We start from the raw sequence: 19,991 nt of genomic DNA, 5'->3' as shown, positions 1-19,991 counted from the left end.
TTTGTCGCATTTCTTGTAACAGTCTTTGTCGCATTTCCTTGTCGCATTTCTTTATCGCATTACTTGTAACAGCCTTTGTCGCATTTCTTTGTCGCATTACTTGTAACAACCTTTGTCGCATTACTTGTAACAGTCTTTGTCGCATTTCCTTGTCGCATTTCTTTATCGCATTACTTGTAACAACCTTTGTCGCATTACTTGTAACAGTCTTTGTCGCATTTCCTTGTCGCATTTCTTTATCGCATTACTTGTAACAGTCTTTGTCGCATTTCTTTATCGCATTACTTGTAACAGTCTTTGTCGCATTACTTGTAACAGCCTTTGTCGCATTTCCTTGTCGCATTTCTTTGTCGCATTACTTGGAACAGCCTTTGTCGCATTTCCTTGTCGCATTTCTTTATCGCATTACTTGTAACAGCCTTTGTCGCATTTCCTTGTCGCATTTCTTTATCGCATTACTTGTAACAACCTTTGTCGCATTACTTGTAACAGCCTTTGTCGCATTTCCTTGTCGCATTTCTTTATCGCATTACTTGTAACAGCCTTTGTCACATTTCCTTGTCGCATTTCTTTGTCGCATTACTTGTAACAACCTTTGTCGCATTACTTGTAATAACCTTTGTCACATTTCCTTGTCGCATTTCTTTGTCGCATTACTTGGAACAGCCTCGGTCGCATTACTTGTAACAACCTTTGTCGCATTACTTGTAATAACCTTTGTCGCGTTTCCTTGTCGCATTTCTTTGTCGCATTACTTGGAACAGCCTCGGTCGCATTACTTATAACAACCTTTGTCGCATTACTTGTAATAACCTTTGTCGCATTACTTGTAATAACCTTTGTCACATTTCCTTGTCGCATTTCTTTGTCGCATTACTTGGAACAGCCTCGGTCGCATTACTTGTAACAACCTTTGTCGCATTACTTGTAATAACCTTTGTCGCATTACTTGTAATAACCTTTGTCACATTTCCTTGTCGCATTTCTTTGTCGCATTACTTGGAACAGCCTCGGTCGCATTACTTGTAACAACCTTTGTCGCATTACTTGTAATAACCTTTGTCGCATTACTTGTAATAACCTTTGTCACATTTCCTTGTCGCATTTCTTTGTCGCATTACTTGGAACAGCCTCGGTCGCATTACTTGGAACAGCCTCGGTCGCATTACTTGTAACAACCTTTGTCGCATTACTTGTAATAACCTTTGTCGCGTTTCCTTGTCGCATTTCTTTGTCGCATTACTTGGAACAGCCTCGGTCGCATTACTTATAACAACCTTTGTCGCATTACTTGTAATAACCTTTGTCGCATTACTTGTAATAACCTTTGTCACATTTCCTTGTCGCATTTCTTTGTCGCATTACTTGGAACAGCCTCGGTCGCATTACTTGTAACAACCTTTGTCGCATTACTTGTAATAACCTTTGTCGCATTACTTGTAATAACCTTTGTCACATTTCCTTGTCGCATTTCTTTGTCGCATTACTTGGAACAGCCTCGGTCGCATTACTTGTAACAACCTTTGTCGCATTACTTGTAACAGCCTTTGTCGCGTTTCCTTGTCGCATTTCTTTGTCGCATTACTTGTAACAACCTTTGTCGCATTACTTGTAATAACCTTTGTCACATTTCCTTGTCGCATTTCTTTGTCGCATTACTTGGAACAGCCTCGGTCGCATTACTTGTAACAACCTTTGTCGCATTACTTGTAATAACCTTTGTCACATTTCCTTGTCGCATTTCTTTGTCGCATTACTTGGAACAGCCTCGGTCGCATTACTTGTAACAGCCTTTGTCGCATTACTTGTAACAGCCTTTGTCGCATTTCCTTGTCGCATTTCTTTGTCGCATTACTTGTAACAGCCTTTGTCGCATTTCCTTGTCGCATTTCTTTGTCGCATTACTTGTAACAACCTTTGTCACATTTCCTTGTCGCATTTCTTTGTCGCATTACTTGTAATAACCTTTGTCGCATTTCCTTGTCGCATTTCTTTGTCGCATTACTTGGAACAGCCTCGGTCGCATTACTTGTAACAGTCTTTGTCGCATTCCTTGTAATAGCCTTTGTCGCTTGATTTACGGCTATTCCTTTGTCACATAACTTGCGGCTTACATTCATCTACTTATGATCCGCCCTTTGTCGCATAACTTACGAATATAAGAATTTAGCTCTGTCGCATGATTCATGGCTTACTCTTCCTCACAAAGCGACAGGATACTTTTCAAAAAAAAAAGTGATGATTATAGGTGATTGTAGTAGAAAAACATTCATGTAACATTAAATACGTAAAATTAATACGTGTACGTGAACGTGCAACCTAAAACATTCTCCGTCCTTTTTTTATTTTGTCTTACTTTCATTGAAAGTTTAATTTTTCTTCAGCAAATTTTTTTCTGCTACAAAAATTCCTCAGCCAACTAGAAATAACATTACTTGTAATAGCATTTATAGTAAGATTAAACAATATTTGATGAAATTATTTAAATGGATTAAATTAATTATCTTTCGAACTTTTTTCATTTTATTTTTTTCAATTAATTTTAAATTTAATTATTATTTTGCTTCTTTTTCCATTACAAAAATTTCTCAGCCAATGTACACCAATATGGACAATTTATGCTTACAAATATGACATTCAAATGCAATTAGCTGAAACAGATCAAGAAAAGCATCAATTAACAACTAATTTCTATCAGGTATATATTATTATTAATTAATTAATTTCTTTTTTTAGTCTTTTAAATTTCTTTAATTTCTCAAGATTTCTTTTTTTTTCAAAAAAAAAAAAATAATAGAAATTAAATTCAAGATAGAAAATAAATAGATAAATGAACAAATAGATAAATCAAAAATTCAAATAAAATAAAGATGAAAAATAGAAAAAGATGGAAAATGGGAAACAAAAAGTTTTTGTAATGATAATCTTAAATTATCGTTGTTAAAGTAATATTTTTTTTTTTGATAAATTTGATTTAAATTCTAGGATAAAATATATAATTTTATATTTCAATTCAATTCTTTTTAGGTTCTTCGATTAGAAAAAATGTATAATATAACACATTTATTGCTTGTTTTTTGGATTCCAACAACAATTATTGCATTTTCATATATGTTTGTCATTTGTAAATTTAATTCGATGAAACGACGAAATTGGCATAGTAAAATTTTTAAATTCTTTTCACTTTTATTATAATCATTACCTTTTTTTTTTTTTTTGGAAATAATTTAATTGTTTTTGTTTGGTAATTCAATGGCAAAATTTTTTTTTGTAAAAAAAAATGCAAATGTATTATAAATTTAATAGTAATAATAAAAATGGTAGAATGAAATTTTTTAATTTAAATAATTTAAAAATTATGAATAATTTTGCATTATTATTTAATTCTAATAAATTGAAACGTTATCATTTTAAAATTGAAAAAAAAATTAAACCCTCTAAAATAGTAAATATGAAATGAATAATTTTGATGAATGATATGTAATCAATAGTTAATTATTTGTTAGATAAAATTTATCAAAAAGTAAATCAAATTAGTTGTCCAATTTACTGCTTATTTTTAATAATATAATCGTTTAATTATAATAATTTCTAATTTTGAGTTTTTTTTTTTTCGAAAATCAAAAAAAAAATTTTTCACTTTATTCTACTAATGAGGAAATGAAAAATAATAATTGTAATGCAATTTTAATTTGTTAACATTAGTCATTGAGTGAAGGAGGAGAAAAAAAAAAAACAAAATTGAAATTTATTTACAATTTTTCAAATTCATTAAATTTTCAGCTGATCGTCCTTCATACATTACTTATATTATTTCACGTATATCACGGAATAAACAGTATGGCAATTTAAATGCTAGCTCGTAAGTGCTAAAATAAAAAATATATTTTCTTTTCTTTCTTCCTTTTTCTTAAAAATTTATTTAAATTTTAAAATGTAAAAGTTATCCTTCGTTTTTTTTTTTTTTTTTTTGATAATATAATTTTTGTTACTTTTTTTTTGACCTTTTTCCTCTTTTTCATAAACAAATTAGCATTTTTTTTTTATAGAAAGACAAATTTTAAATTTTTTTTTTTTTAATGAATATGAATTAGTATATTATTAAAATTTTGAATGTTTTTAATAAATTCAATGAAAGAAAAAGAAAATTTTTTTTTTTAAATTATAAAATAATCCAAAGTAGAATAACAACAAAAAAAAAAAACTCATTTTGAAATTGAAAATTAGAAATGAATTGAAATAAATTATTCATACTTCACCATAGCTATTTTAATGTAAATAATAAACGTTTATTATTTATAAATTTATCATAGAAACAAATTTATCTTTAAATTTAATATTTTCATAAGTTAATTTAATTACAAATGAAACAAATAGATATTATTTTGTGTGAAATTTTTAGCAATTTAAAATAATCAAAAAATTTTTGCTTTTTTTTTTTTTAGAAGAATAGCAATGACAGCAGTTACGTCAACGTCAACGTCAACTAATGCGCATACAATTTCAATGGAAAATAATTCGCCGATTGTTACGTTAGATTCTTCTACTACTATTGGTCCATTAGTCTTACAAACATTATGTAAAGCTTCAAAGGTATTTAATTTAATTTATGTAATTTAATCGTTTTTTAAATTTGTTGAAAAAAGGAAACAAAAAATGAGAAAATATACAATTTTTATAATTTTATTATATGTTTTAATTAAGCCAAAAAAATTAAATGAATTGAATTAATTGCAAAATCTTATTTAGATTAGAATCAGTTAACTATGATTCATTATATAAAATAAAAGTAACAATTATTTGTTCATTCTTTCTTTCCCTCTTTCTTTATTTCTCTTCCTCTCTCTCTCCCTCCCTCTCTCCGAATTTCACATACAATAAAATGTGTATTACATTAAATTGGACAAAATACTCTAACAATGAAGAACGATTATTATATTATATCATAGATGTTTTTGATAACATTTTTATTTGAAATTTTTTTTCCTTATAAAAATTTCAAAAATAATTAATCTTGTAAAAAATTTATGTATCACATATATTTGTTATTATGATTTCGAATGTCTTATAAAAAATAATATTAAATAATTATAAAATTTATTTCTTCGTTTTCCTAAAGAAAAAAAAAATGTAATTAACGATTGAAATGTAATTATTAAATACTTAAAGTAGTCATAATATTTAAATATGGAAAATTATTTTAATTTACTGTGAAATTACATAAGACTATTACTATAACGAATTAAATTTCAAATTTAAACTAGTGCTAAAATTAGTTTTGAATGTAAACTTATTGTTGTCTTATCGTGTTTTCCTATCTTTCAAATGATTTCGCTTTTTTTTTTTTGAGCAAAAAAAAAAGGAAAGAAAAGATTTAAAATTTTTAAATCAATAACGATTTAATTTTTTTTTTTAATATGCTGTACTAAACTTGTAAAATATATTTGTTGTAAATTTAATGTAAATATAAAATAACACAAAATAACTGTACTTTTTCTAAAGAGGTAAAATGTAAATTAAAAACAGCAAACGAAGTTAAATTTAGATTGAATTAAAATTGAACAGTATGTTAAAAGAGTTGAAAATTTTTTTCGAATTTCAATTATTTCAATTCTTGTTTTTCTTTCATAAACGATCTCTGAATAATACAAAAATTTTTTTTTTTTAAACTGAATACATTCACTTACAAAACAAACTACATTGTTTAGAATTATTTTAATTTCAATATTTCTCTTCAAATGTATTAATTTCTATATGATGCATATTTAAATTTATAATTTATTCCGCAATTTATGAAAACATTTTTAACTTTTTTTTTTTTTTTTTTTTTGATAACAAAATATCATTTGCATATCACATTTCTTAATCATATAGCAAAATACACCATGCGAATATTTAAAAATTTTTTTTCCGTCAAATTTTTTTTTTAATTCTGTAAACAAAAAAAAAAAAACCAAAACAAAAAAAAAAAAAATAAAGCAAATATCAATTTTATATTGAAATTTGTCAACGAATGCCAATTTAATGTGATATTAACATGTTTTCATGCAAAGAATAATTTTAAACTTTCCGTTTTTCAAAAAATAAATTTTATTTTTCTTTTTTTTTTTCAAAATTTTTCTAATTTACTTTTCAGATAGCTAAACGTCAAGCAGCATTGACACTTATTGCATATTTAATTTTATGGTCACCGTACAATATGCTAGCAATGATGAATACATTAACAATGCCAACAGAAAATGACGGAGTTTTCATGGATACATTAAATTTTTTAAATGCGCTAATTGTTTTTAATCCAGTCGTTAATCCTATAATTTATGGCCTTTTTTAGTATTAAATTATTCCTAATTTTATTACCTTTCTACTCTTTTTTTTTTTGTTCAGTTATTTTACTTTAAAAGTTAAAATCACAGCAGTTAAGTTAAATACAAACAATTATTCATGATTTTCCTTAAATTTTAATTAAATTTCATTTTTATCTAATTACTGCTTCATTTTTTACAGTTATATGCATTATATAGTAGGAAAACAAAAAATAAACAAAAAAAAAGTTTATGCAAATTTTTTTGTTAATGGCATTAATTATTGAATGACATGTAAAATATACAATTTGTTATTATCAATACTTTTTTATCACTTTTTTTTCTTGTATGAAATCAATTAATTAATGAATAATGTTATCAGGAGAGATCTCGGAATGATTGTAATATTATGACAATAAGAATTAATTATTAAAGTATTCAGTTAATTACTTACGGGCTTAATTACAAATTAATGGACAAATTATAAATTTACAATTTTTATTTTACATTTTCTACACTATTATTTTGTTCATTGTAACTGCTAATTAAATTGTGCTAAATTCCATAAAGTGCTCCATTTTGAAAGCATTAAAAGCAGTTTTTCTATAAATTAAATTTAGTCATAGTATAATTTCTTCATCAAATAAAACTGAGGATTCTAATAAGGAATGAGAAGAGTACAATATTCAAAATATGTCAACAATATATTGGAAAAAATAAACATAAATATTTGATGAAATAGAGTAAATCAGCGCTGATAACAGGTAAGCTCTTGCAGATGGAAAATTTCTATTTCAAATACATTTTACTGCAAAAAGTTAAAGAAAAAATGGTAATCGTAAATAATAATTAAAGATAACTTATTCATTATCCCTGTTCATTCATTAACTTATTCATTATTCAACTTATTCAAGTTTTACTTATTATTGAATAGATAGGTACAACATATCGATTTCGTGTACGTATTTTAAATGCAAACTAATATTTGAATTTAAAATATCAATTTAAGATTTATTAATTTCTTTTTGCTTACTCATCATTCAATATCGTTTTGAATGATCAATACTCACTGGAAATTAATAAATTGGCTAATTTGCTAATCTTAAAATATTTAGGCTCTAAAGAAAAAGCTATAAAAAATGGTCTTAGGCAAAAAATTAATTATTCTTTAATTATTCTTACTAATTATTAATTATAAACTGATTAATAAATAATTGTGATAAGCATGAGAAAAAATAAATTGAAGTAAAGATCTCTTTTTAGTTATAAATCAAACTTATGAAATATAAATCATACTTGTAATGATTCAAATTAATTTTAAAAAATAGCTATTTTAAAATATGAGAACTGTAAACTTTATTAAAATAGCAATACATTTGCAAAAAAGAAAAGCTTACGTATAAATGAAAGTATCTTTTAAGCATTTTTTAAATTTTATCTAAAGCTAACAATTATATCTCCAATGTTACAGTTACAGTATACTTGATTACAGTATAACTTGGTACAGTATAGGAAGTAAAAAGAAGTGAAAAATTTGTTACAGTAGCAGCAATTGAACAAATAAAATAAAATATATTACAGAGGAATGAATTTTTATCCTTTCTCATCCTCTCTGTAGTAAACGAAGAAATTGAGGTATCTGATACAAAAAACCACCACTGTCCTCCGTATTACCCAATCCACCACCGGTTAACTGTGATATACTGTTCGAAATTAAACTAAGTATCATTTTGGCACCGGAAGGACTAGTCATCCAATATGGTTGTACTGTTAATTGCGATGGTTTTAGCGAAGATTGTGGATCAACAACTGAAACATGTGGATTTACCACTTCACCTGAAATCCATGGTAACAATCGTGGTGGTCGAGCTGTTGGTGCCACTCTAGATTTTACTGATGTATTAATATCAACAATCTTTGCTTGAGGTATCGTGGTAGTTGCCAAAAATGGTTCAACTAATGGTACTGGTGGTGATGGTGGTTCTATGGAAGCTGGCATTAATGGATGACGAGTGGTGAAAAATGGTACAAAGGTTCCGGTACCTAAAATGATTTCTGATATTTACCCAATTAAACTGATATTAATAGAAAAAATTCGTTAGTGTGCTATATTTAAATGCTATATTGTGCTATATTTAAATGATTAAAATCAGTATATTTCGAACTTTCCCAACTAATTAAAACAAGAAATAAATTATACTAAATGTTTTTATTTTTGTTTTTTTAATTAATAAAAAAGAAATGAATTATTAGAAATATTTTTCCATCAAAATAATTTTCAAATTAAAACTGTTCATTTGATTTAAACCTAAAATTGCAACCAACTATTAATATTAACGGGAGCAATTATTGTAAATTAAAAATAATTTTTTTTTTTTTTAGACCCAAATAAAAAAAATGCACACCTCTACAAATATCAGTCTTTTTCATACATTCTGCTACAGTGTCAAATAAATTTTGATTTGTTTCAACTGTGCGACAACCAGGAAACCAAAATTCTTCACATCGTTGATTATATCTTCAAAAAAAGAAATATTTAAGTTATATTTTTTGCGTTAATGACAAATTCCATTATTAAAAAAATTTATTCATTTTCTAAATTTTTGCAATTTTTGTTTCTTTCTTTCTAAATTTTACAACTAGAAAATTGTACTTAAAAGGAATAGTTTCTTGGTGACAGTTAATGGTTACAAATGATAATCTTATTTCATTTTAAAATCATTATCAAAAAAGGTTAACTATTGTTATCACTACTTTTATACTAAAAAGTACATTAATCTTTATGAACAATAATTGCATTACTTTTTAGCAATGATAAATTAAAAAATTTGGTAAAATTTAAAAAACTAACTTGTTATAAGCTAAATTTTTTTAAAACTAACTTGTTATAAGCTACTTTGATTGTAAATCCACAATATCTTCCTCGTGGTTGATCCAAATTACAGATTTCTACTAAATTATCAATTGATTTGGTTGCTATTTCTGGAAATTTTCATTAATTAATCAAACTAATTTTCAAACTTAATTTTTTGCTTTTGAAAACTTTCTAAGCTGAACTTAAATGATAAATCATTAAATTGAAAAATGAGAAATAATTTAGATAAAAAGAAATGAATCAAAAAATGAAGCTCAAAAAGTAAATAACAATTTTTTGAAAAAAAATTTTAAATATTCGGAATTAATTAGAAAAAAACAAATAAATCTTGAATTATAGCATATTTGATGCAAATATAAATTTGAATTATAGCTGAATTATAGATAAACGATTATATCTACAAATTAATAGGCATCGATTGCAAAATCAAAGATTTTAGAAAATTTAAAATTGGACACTGTTATTTCAGAGATTTTTTTTTCCAAATTGTTATTAATTTAATTACAGTAAAGAGTTAAAATTTTATGATTCAGTGAATTGAAATTTAAAAAAAAAAAAGTATTACTAAACCTGTAGTGGGAAGAAATGGTGATATCTTGGTGGAAAATTGAAAATTGAAATAACTTGACAGTGACGATGCAACTGTTGTTAATTCCAGTTCTTCGATATTTGAATTTGTAATTCTATTATCGGTAAAAGTATTAGTATCAGTTGTTAGTGCTATTCCACCATTTGCTGCTATCAAACACTACAATTATTATTTAACGAAATTTTGAAACTATTCAAAAAAAAGAAGAAAATATAATTTCGTCCATTTTCTTCTTTTTTTTTTTTTAAAAAAAAAAAGAAGGAATGAAATAATTTTTCTTGAAAAGAATGTAAAGTTTTATTCAAGTATACAAGTCAAAAATATTACAAAAAATATAATTCCTTCAAATTTATTTAAACAAATTATTATTTGTTTGCTTCCTAAAATAATTAATAGTATTATTTCCTTTCAAATAGTATTGCAAATTTCGAAAGTTTTTGATACAAATATTTTTTATTATTGTTTATTTAAAAAAAAAAAAAACTACAACAAAAGAGAAATTACATTCTCAGGTATTCTAGAGCATCTATTACTTGTCACATCCTGATATTTTGCTGCAGGTCGTCTGCAAATTTCACGTGGAAAGTTGCATACGTATGGTTTACAATCTCGTAAAGCAACTGCAGACCATTTATTATCTGAGAGAAAATCTTCACCTATAATTTGAATTAGATTATTATTATTATTATTATTATTACATTTCTAATGTTAAAAGATAAAAAAGTAATTGATACATGCAAACGCAACAGGCATGCATTTGCACTACAGTTGATATGCATGCAAGGATGCATGCAATCTAAGTTGCATAAGAATGCATTCAACGATATGTTTTATTTTGCAGTGTTTTTCAATCTTTAAGTTATCACATTTAAATTATTATATTTAAGTTTTTTTTAAATTATCATATTAGTCTATTACAAATAAATAAAAAAGAAATTTAGAAAATTTGTTAATTCCAGAAAGAAACAAAATAAAAAATGAAACAAATAATTATAAGTGAGAAAAAAATTTTTTATTAGTAAACAACAAATAAACTAACATTCTACATGTTCAAATAACATTTCGAGAAATGAGTCAAAATCATTTGGAAATGGTAATGCATCAATTGTGTTCTGAGAATTCATCGATCCAATCATCATTATCATCATCACCATCATCATCATCATCATCATCATCATTACTATTATTATCGCTATCATTAATATTGTTTTTAATACAGTTATGAGTAATATTATTCGTTTGTATTACCAATGTTAAATATCATATTATCATTTATTTCATTATTTAGGAAATACAACTCTAATAATAACTATCAGTAATAATAACAATAATAATAACAATAAATAAATAAATAAGAATAAATAAGTAATTTTTTTTATTTATTATTATATTATTATTGTTTTACTAATGTTTAATTTGTAAATAAACTACAATAAATAATAAGTAAATAAACAAATAATAAATAAGGAAAAAATAAACAAATAAATGAATACACGGTAAATAATAAATAATTTCATGTATAAATTCGACATGATTAGTTAGCAAAGATGGCTACATCACGAAATATAAACAGAATTTTTGACTACCTTTGTTGGAAAAATGTAGTTTGAAATAAAATCTTCTCTCCCTCTCTCTCCCTCTCTCTCTCTCTGTCTCTCCCTCTCTCTCTCTTATCTAACTGACATATGTGTATGCATACACATACGTACGTACGTCATAAAATCCTGTTTTGAAAGATGATTATTGAGCAATTCATTCATTAATTACACCTTTATTAACATTGCACAGGTAGACGACGATATTTTGTTGTATGCTTGGTTAATTATATACTTTTCAATTCATTTCATTGTGTATTTTATAGCAAAAAAAGATAAAAATTTGAAAAAAAAAAGGAAAATAACAATAAAGTAGAGAAGACAAAGAAGAAGAGAAAAGAAGGAAGAATAGAATAATGAGAGAGAAAAAGAGTGAAAAGGAAAAGAAAAATTGAAAAAGAAAAAAAAAACGAAATTTGCAAAAAAAAGATACAATTTTATTTAAAGCAAATTTCCTTTCGTAATTGTATCACTTCGTTTTTTTCTCTTTTTTATTCTTTCATTTAGATCATTTCTTCATTTCTTTGCTATTATTTATCTTTTCCTTCCCTCTCTCTCCCTCTCCCTCTCTCTCTCTCTCTCTCTCTCTCTTCACCTTCACCTCATTTATCATTTCCCTTAAATTTTATTTTTGCAATGTAATTAATCTATAATTATTTAATTAATTTCATTTATTTTAAAATAAAAATACTATTATTAGAATCAATTAAATATTAAAATTTCCTTTTCTTTTTCCTCTTTTTTGTCTCTTTTTTTCCATCTTTATAAGTTATCAATTTTCATTTCATAACATAAATAATCAGAATTTTTTTTTTTTTTGTTTAAATTGAAATGAATGGAAATGAATTGAAATGAATGGAAATGAATTGAAATGAATTATTGAAATGAATTATCAATGAAAATTTCACACAATCAAAGCGATTATAACAAATGGGAACAATGGAGAAAATTCACGAAAATATATTTATTAATTTCTGTAAACATAATAATGTCCTCTTTACCCTTTATTACTTCATTCCTCTTTCCTTCTTCCTTCCTCTCCTCCTCCTCCTTTTCCTTCTTCCTTCCTCTCCTCCTCCTCCTTTTCTTCTTCATCCTCTTTCCTCCTCCTTTTCTTCTTCCTTCCTCTCCTCCTCCTCCTTTCCTTCTTCCTTCCTCTTTCCTCCTCCTTTTCTTCTTCCTTCCTCTCCTCCTCCTCCTCCTTTTCCTCTTTCTTCTTCCCTTCCTCTTTCTCTTTCCATTCTTTTTCTTACAGATACAAAACAGATTCACAGATTAATTCTATTGATATTTCATTTTTCTAAAATTTATCGAATCATTTAAATTACTCATTTATAAAAACCTTCTTTTTTTCTTTCTCTCTCTCTCTCTCTCTCCCCTTTTTTATATTTTACTCTAACTTATAAAATGATTTATTAAAATATTAAATTCTTGTTTATTCATTAATTTTTTCTTTTCAGAACAAAAGTTCAACTTTAAACATGACACTTAATTTCTTGAAAAAATTAATTCGTTATTTTTTTTTTTTGAAAATTCTATTTCTTAAAAATTCTTTTCTCATTTTTTAATCGCTAAATTTTTATGTATTTGATTGATTACGGATTCAATATCGTGAAAGATTGATTTAATATTGTTTTCGAGAATAAAAATCAAATCAAATTGATCCCATTTCCCTGCTTACCTCTTTCTTATCTTTCATGTTTTTTTTCTTTTTTTTTTTTAAATTTATTGAATTTCTTGGCCGTTTCTTTTTTATTTTTTTATTTTTTCTAATTTTTGTGTCATAAATTCATTTCCAAGCATTCCGGACATTTTCTTTTTTATGCTATTTTAAATTTGTCCAATTTCTTTTCTTTTTTTTTTCAAACTTTCATAATGATTTGCGTTAAAATTGTAAATGATTATAAGGCAATTATTTAAAGATTTGTTTGAAACGACAGAATTATAGAAAAAATTATTATCAATTTAAAAATCTTCGAAATACTCTCATTTAAATTATCCATTCCTCTATACTCAAATTTAATAATACTAATAATATTGGCAATGAATTTAATATAAAAACTTTGAATTTAATTTGAAACTTTGTTTGAAATTAATAATATCAAAAAAAAAAAACAACTAGAAAAAGAAGGAAAGAAGCACTGTTAATAATACAAATATTAAAAGATAGAATTTATAATTTGTCATATTTTCATTTCAAAGAGAAAAAAAAAAACAAAATCAACTTTTTCTCTCTAAAAATTTTATTATATATAAAGAAAATAAAAAAATATATATATAAATAAAGTGTTCTCACTCATGATGAACAACTGAAAAAGGGAAATATTGAAAATTAAATGAGAGCAGTAAAATGTTCGATGACATTGACATGTACCCTTAAAATGTTATTGAAAAAAAGAAGGAAAAAATTTTTGGAAAGAAAATTAAACAAAAATTTATGTTTTCTTAAATAATTCCACTAATTGTATCAGTAATATATCGTTTCATTTGATTGACAATCATTTCATTTCATTTGCAAATTAAATAAAACGAAATAATAAAAAAGAGAAAAAAGAAGGAAAAGAAAAATATTATGATTGATATTTTTCTCGAAAAAAATTATAATTTGAAAAATGAAAGTAACTCATTCAATACTTCAAGAGAACTTCTATCTTAATGATACATTTATAAAATTTAGAAAACCAATTTAATAAAATATCATTCTATTGCAAAATTAAAAATAGCATTTATTTTATATATAAACGAGTAAATATAAACGAATAAACAAAAAGGAGAAAAATTAGGTCAGTAAATTTGGAAGATCAAAATTCAAAAGTTCAAATTTGGCATTTATTTCATTTAAAATTCGTTTAGTCAGAAAAAAACAAAACAAAACAAAACGAAAAGGAAAAACCATAATTTAATCATACTTGTAAAAATCATTATTAAATTACTTTTCATCATTTTCTTTTGCACATAACTCTAAATTCTATTTTGAACAAAAATTTATTGTAAACATTATGTTCTTCCAACTACAAAAAATTTAAATTTATCAATTTAAAAAAAAAAAAAAAAAAGAAAAAAACTTTTCCTGTTTCTTCAAAGTATGACACCATCATCCTTTTTTTTTGTCTTTCATTTTTTCTCATTTTTTAAAACAAAATAAAAGTGATTTCACGAAAAAAAAATTGCGCCAAATACAACAGTGGTCAAAGAATGATCCCGAAAAATTCAAAATATAATCCAAGATTAATTTGTTTTCAATTTATATAAAATTAATTAATCAGCTTGAACTTTAATGATTTTAAATCAAATAAATTAAAACAATAGCAAAAGAAAAAAAAACGAAATATGATTATAATCACTAGAAAAAAAAATTGTTTTAGCATTAGAAAATAAAAAATGAAACTAATAACAAATATTCTCTTATTTGAATTTGAATAATTTACTTTCAGCTTGTGTTTATTTCACTCTCTTAAATGCTTAATAAGTGACCATTCGTCGATTTTAAAGATATCTTATTAAGCAAAAATTAATTTGAAAAATTTAAATGCTTATAATATGAAACATTTCCATCAGTCCAGCAAAATGTATATTAATCGTATGAATGCATTTAAGAATGAATTTAAAAAAGTAAAAAGCAAAACTGAAATAACTTTAAAAGAAATAAAATTATACCAAATAGTTTTGCCAAAAGTGTAACATCTCTATCAAGAATAAAATTAAGGATTAAACGAAAACATTCAAATATATTTTAAATTCAAAAATAAAAGTTTACAAGCAGTTAAGTTTTATAAACAACAAACTATTGAAAAAAAAAAAAATGAAGAATAAACTGCTAATATATTTAAGCCTGTTATTTGAGAGAAAACAACAGATTTTATAATAAAAGAACTAATTAATAGTAAATTTATGTTTTAAAATTCATTCTTAAATGCATTCATACGACTAATGTTGATTTTGCTGGACTGATGGAAATGTTTCGTATTGTACAAAAATTAATTTGAAAAATTTAAATTGAAAAATTTAATGATTGTTTCAACGACTCGAAGACCCAAAACTGCATCCTGTCCACTTTTTTCTTTTATATTTACTTTCATTTCTGGAGTTTTCTGCGCTTCAGCTGCCACTTCCAGTTCTTTCTCCTCAGTACATGGCAAATGATACCCTTTTCCCGTTAATATACTCTTTCGAGTAATCAACCTGAAAACAATTTATTGAATAAATCCTTAAGCCACAGTTTTAAGAGTTTACTGAGTCACTGTCTAAGAAAAAAGTCTATATGTTAACTATAAAGTGTTTTATTCGGTTAGTTTATAAATTAATTCTGAGTGGGAATTTCTGAAAATCATCATCAACCCAACCATTTGACATGATCTAATTCCAGGTGAACAAAATTCGTCCATAAACTGCATTCTGTAGGATTCAACCGAATCCCCTCTTGCATTATACAACGTGCGCACTCTATTCTATGTTCGACTGAATATTCAAATCGAGCCGCTTGAATTCGTAAAGCAGAATTCCTTGGAAAGAGCTGGAACATATAATTTCATAAACTGGAACATATAATTTATTTGACGTTATATTCTGATCAGTCTAATTAAGACCACGTAATAAAAGTAATCATTTCTGACGCCGTGAGTAATTATTTACTTTCACGAAGGCCTAATTTTAATTCGCGCTTTACAAATTTACTAACCCTTGATTCTGCCCTTACAAAAAGAGATTCCTTTCAGAAACTTACCTGCATTGCGCGGAAATACGCTTTACTGCATCGGATATACATTTTCTCTTCCTTCAAAAATCCGATCAAATCAAACCAAAGCTCTGCCCGCCCCTGCAATCAAATGATCAGAGAAACCTAACAAGTTAATATGTTTTCATATTAACTTGTTAGGTTTCTCTGAACATAAACTGCACGTCATTTGAAAATATGAAGTTAAGTTAATATCAAAATATCAGCTATCATTTCAACAAATTATCGAATTTTTTCAGTTTTCAAAATTTGGCAGACATACCTATATTATAAAAAAGACTACACCAAAGTATACTCCTATTAAACAAAAAATGAAAAACCTGAAATCGTTCACAAACTGTCGCAGCAGATTGGCAACTTTGATGATGATTTTGCCTTCAATTTCATCTTCTCTCAACCTGTAATTCAATCGTTTCCGCCGCATTCGAACAAGCTTCATAATCGATCCCAAATAATCGGTATATCCTTTGAACGACGATGGATCTTTCCGCTGAAAATAATACGCATTGATTGGTACTTTCACCAAACACTAAATGATGCTAATGTTATAAAATTCCAATGAGTACCCAAAAATCAACTCTCTCTCTCTTGGACATTTGACGGACATACAGCATCAACTTATAGTAATACTTCAGGCTTTACACTGCGACATTTAAGCACTTCCACTGCGAAATCCAAACTAATTTAACAAATCCTGACAAATTCAGCAAGAAAGTCATTGTGATTAATAGTATAGCATAAGTTAAGTTGTCGAAGAAAAAGTTCTTACAGGCTTTTGAAGAAGATATTCGAAGAACTGGCAACGTTTGACAAATGCATCAATTTCAGTAGGTGATAATAACTGAACATCTTTTAATGTCTCGAAAACAGGAAGCAAACCTTCGATATATTCTTCCACAAATTCACTCATTCTTCACCCAGTGATCGGCACAAAAAAATAATTTCGTATTATTCTCGAAAGAACTACCATTGAAATTACCTCATATAAGATAATAGAAAAAGTAAAGATGATCCTACAAGTTACTGGTTATGCATAGAGTAAGATTAGTCCTATTTGAATCATCTTGATAATTTCAATCATTATCTAAGCAATTCTGGATTATCAACTAAAATAAAGGCAATATTTTAATAACATTTACTAGATTATATTTATGACGTTCCCGTGGAAAGAATTTCTCGGACAAATTCATTTATTTCTCAATAAAATATATATTAATGAATGAATCTAGACATTACCACACAATACAAACACCCCACCGAACAATATACGACCAAAACCAACAAAACACTACCACACCATTAACCCCTCAATTCCAACATTAAGCTAAAATTCCTCAAATGCAATATTTTTGAATTTAACGCGGTCCATTATGCTCTGAAAGCATCTCCGAAACTCTTCAATTTTATATAATTCTTCCGATCACTAGTGTAAAGGGTTTATTAGGGTTTATTATAGGAAGGAACTGCATAATTGAAGAGTATATAAGTAAATAGTATAACGGAAAATATCATGCCAAAATTATGAATTTGTTTGCGTCATTACGAGAGATCACGGATATATTACGTGATTATAAGCTGACGTAAGTGGTTTTTTTAACACAAGTATTTATTTCTCTTTTAAATCATTTCAGTTTCTTAATATTGTGATTTCAATGTGTTGAGAATGACTTCTAGTAGTACAGTATCAGTAACAATTTAGCGCTATGTGAACTATACGTGATAATTTCATGAAATTCGGATTCAAAATTTTTATGAACAAATGTAACTTAGATTAACGCTGTTAATATTGTAATAGGAATTCTGGATTTTAGCATAAGTTTATTTCAGTTCACACATTCATTGATTGCATTATCACAAGTAAAATTGTAAGTTGGTTAGAAAATCATATGGTATATCAAGTACATCAGCAATTATTAAAATTATCATTATTATTTGGTATATAGAAGTGATCTGTTAGCTAGAGTGATGATGTGTTAGTATCAGTCTTTGATATTCCCGCTTTACCAGAATTTCATTTCGTCTTTGTCATAAATTCTGCAACTTTATCGGCGATATGTAATTCCTTGATTACGCTTCATTCCTCTTCTTCGTCTGTAATTATCGCGAAATATCGCTTGGTGGAATTTTTGCTCAGAATCTGTTTCATCTGATTCGTTACAATCATCATCATCATCCTCACCATCATCACTGTCATCGTCATCGTCGTCGTCGTCCAATACATCAAAATTTGTCCCTATATATTAATGATGTATAAGTAAATTCGATATTTTTGTTCCTATTCTAGCTTTAGTTATAATTTCTTGTCTGTTTTTTAATGAAGAAATATTAATTTCGTATATTTGTACGTTCTCATCGACGTATATTTCATCTACGTATAGCACGCAAACGTAAAATATTAGGTAGAATGATTTCTTATTTCTGTATTAAAATTTTTAATTTTTTAAGAGTTGTAATCTTATTATCAAAATATTATAGTTTGTTAATTTTCGTCTATATGATAACTTGCCGCCAGTATTTTCGACTGTTATTTCGTTGCTATCATCATAATCATCACTAGTTGCATCACTTGTTGAATATAATTCACTCTTTTCATTACTATAGTCTCTTGATTCACTTTCCGTATCCGAATCACCATAAGCATCTTGAATAAGCGTTGATTCGGAATTTCTAATTTTGCTGCATCCAGTTTCTATTTTCATATTACCTTGCTCCAAACATCCGCTTAGATGACATTTCGATACATCAGTCTCATTCTTTAATTGTCTTGAACTACTACTACCAGCTTCTTCTGAACGTGAAACATTTAAATTTGTTTGTCCTACAAAATGCTGTGCATTTTCTGGTTTGTTTTCGCAGAATGGACAAAACCGGTCATTTTCCGGGATTCGCTCCAGTTTCTCCGGTAAGCAATAGCAATGATAGGCGACATTACAGCAAATCGTAGAACCATCAGCATTTTGACCAATGTTTCCGTCGCAGAGTAGCAGTAAATGTTCATTATCTGAACTTCTGCATGATCGGCAGTTTGCATATTCAATGGTAATATCTTCATTTGAAGGGCCGCCTTGATCATTTTCCAGTTGTTCTTGGGCAAGAAGCTTGAAAATTCAAAAATTTTGCAAAATTTTAAGCAAAAATGAAAAAAGATTTCAAAATAATTAACAACAAATAACATTGTTAATTCTTTATAGAATATGTTGCAACAAATGATTGTAATATTTCTTTTTTCTGAAAATTTAGAACAGAATTATGTCAAAAGGGATAAGACTCTAAAGGATAGATTTGAAATTCAAATTTTTTAAAAAATTACAATGAAGCTTGAAAGACTTCTGTTTATACAGAATAACATTATGAATTTTCACCTTTCCTCCAATTCAATCAAATTTCTTCTGATTTAAAAGCTTAATTTTAACTGCTTGGTAAATTCTAGGTTAAAAATTTCATATATGGTCCTAGACTAGAATCTTTATATAAAGACAGGTAAAGTGGAATATTTTCATGACCGTGTCCGGAAAAATTGTTTAAAATATTGAATTAATCAAACAAAGGACCATTTCACTATAATAATAACAATCATCATGTTAAATAAGTTTAAAAAAATTAATGATATAGACAATCAAATTAAAATATTTCATAGTGATGATATATTAATGATAACACTGATAACCTCATTTTTAAATTGTTCCTTTGTTCTTTTTTTTACTGGCACTTTTCTTTCATTTTTTGTTTCTTCAATTTTAATTAGATATTTTGGCTCTCCACCACAAAGTGGGCATTGTGATCGCTTTTTTAACCAATCGCGAATACATTTAAAACAGAATTTGTGCTTACAATTATCTGGTCTTCCAAGCGGATATTTTAATTGTTCCAAACATATGGCACAATTTGATTCCAT

The 19,991-nt window shown here is 26.4% G+C and overlaps 4 protein-coding genes across 5 annotated transcripts; 1 reads left to right on the top strand and 3 right to left on the bottom strand.

Moving 5' to 3' along the window:
• Positions 1-2,186: 2,186 nt before the first annotated feature.
• Positions 2,187-6,331, top strand: Bma-gnrr-5 (Uncharacterized protein; the record flags this gene model as incomplete). Of its 2 annotated transcripts, XM_043081533.1 has the most annotated exons (6): positions 2,187-2,248; positions 2,593-2,698; positions 3,028-3,160; positions 3,784-3,862; positions 4,446-4,593; positions 6,137-6,331. In XM_043081533.1, the coding sequence occupies 6 exons, from the start codon at positions 2,187-2,189 to the stop codon at positions 6,329-6,331; spliced, it is 723 nt and encodes a 240-aa protein (XP_042937467.1). The 2 variants fall into 2 exon arrangements, with proteins under 2 accessions (XP_042937467.1, XP_042937468.1); XM_043081534.1 differs by lacking the exon at positions 2,187-2,248 and having other exon boundaries at positions 2,642-2,698.
• Positions 6,332-7,905: 1,574 nt separating this feature from the next.
• Positions 7,906-10,944, bottom strand: Bm3764 (Uncharacterized protein; the record flags this gene model as incomplete). Its single annotated transcript, XM_043081532.1, has 6 exons — positions 7,906-8,345; positions 8,708-8,820; positions 9,185-9,284; positions 9,748-9,925; positions 10,271-10,422; positions 10,806-10,944. The coding sequence occupies 6 exons, from the start codon at positions 10,942-10,944 to the stop codon at positions 7,906-7,908; spliced, it is 1,122 nt and encodes a 373-aa protein (XP_042937466.1).
• A 4,394-nt stretch (positions 10,945-15,338) lies between these two features.
• Positions 15,339-17,006, bottom strand: Bm8679 (Uncharacterized protein; the record flags this gene model as incomplete). The annotated part of the gene is given in 6 exon segments (XM_043081531.1): positions 15,339-15,543; positions 15,705-15,874; positions 16,085-16,157; positions 16,160-16,177; positions 16,417-16,586; positions 16,866-17,006. Coding segments are annotated over 6 exon segments (777 nt in total).
• A 1,132-nt stretch (positions 17,007-18,138) lies between these two features.
• Positions 18,139-19,991, bottom strand: Bm17747 (Uncharacterized protein; the record flags this gene model as incomplete). The annotated part of the gene is made up of 3 exons (XM_043081530.1): positions 18,139-18,329; positions 18,681-19,194; positions 19,764-19,991. 3 exons carry the CDS (start codon positions 19,989-19,991, stop codon positions 18,139-18,141), a joined length of 933 nt encoding a protein of 310 aa, XP_042937464.1.

Source organism: Brugia malayi (genome assembly GCF_000002995.4).
Source record: "Brugia malayi strain FR3 genome assembly, contig: Bm_v4_Chr4_scaffold_001, whole genome shotgun sequence".
Taxonomy (NCBI): domain Eukaryota; kingdom Metazoa; phylum Nematoda; class Chromadorea; order Rhabditida; family Onchocercidae; genus Brugia; species Brugia malayi.
This window is presented reverse-complemented; position numbering and strand designations above follow the sequence as displayed.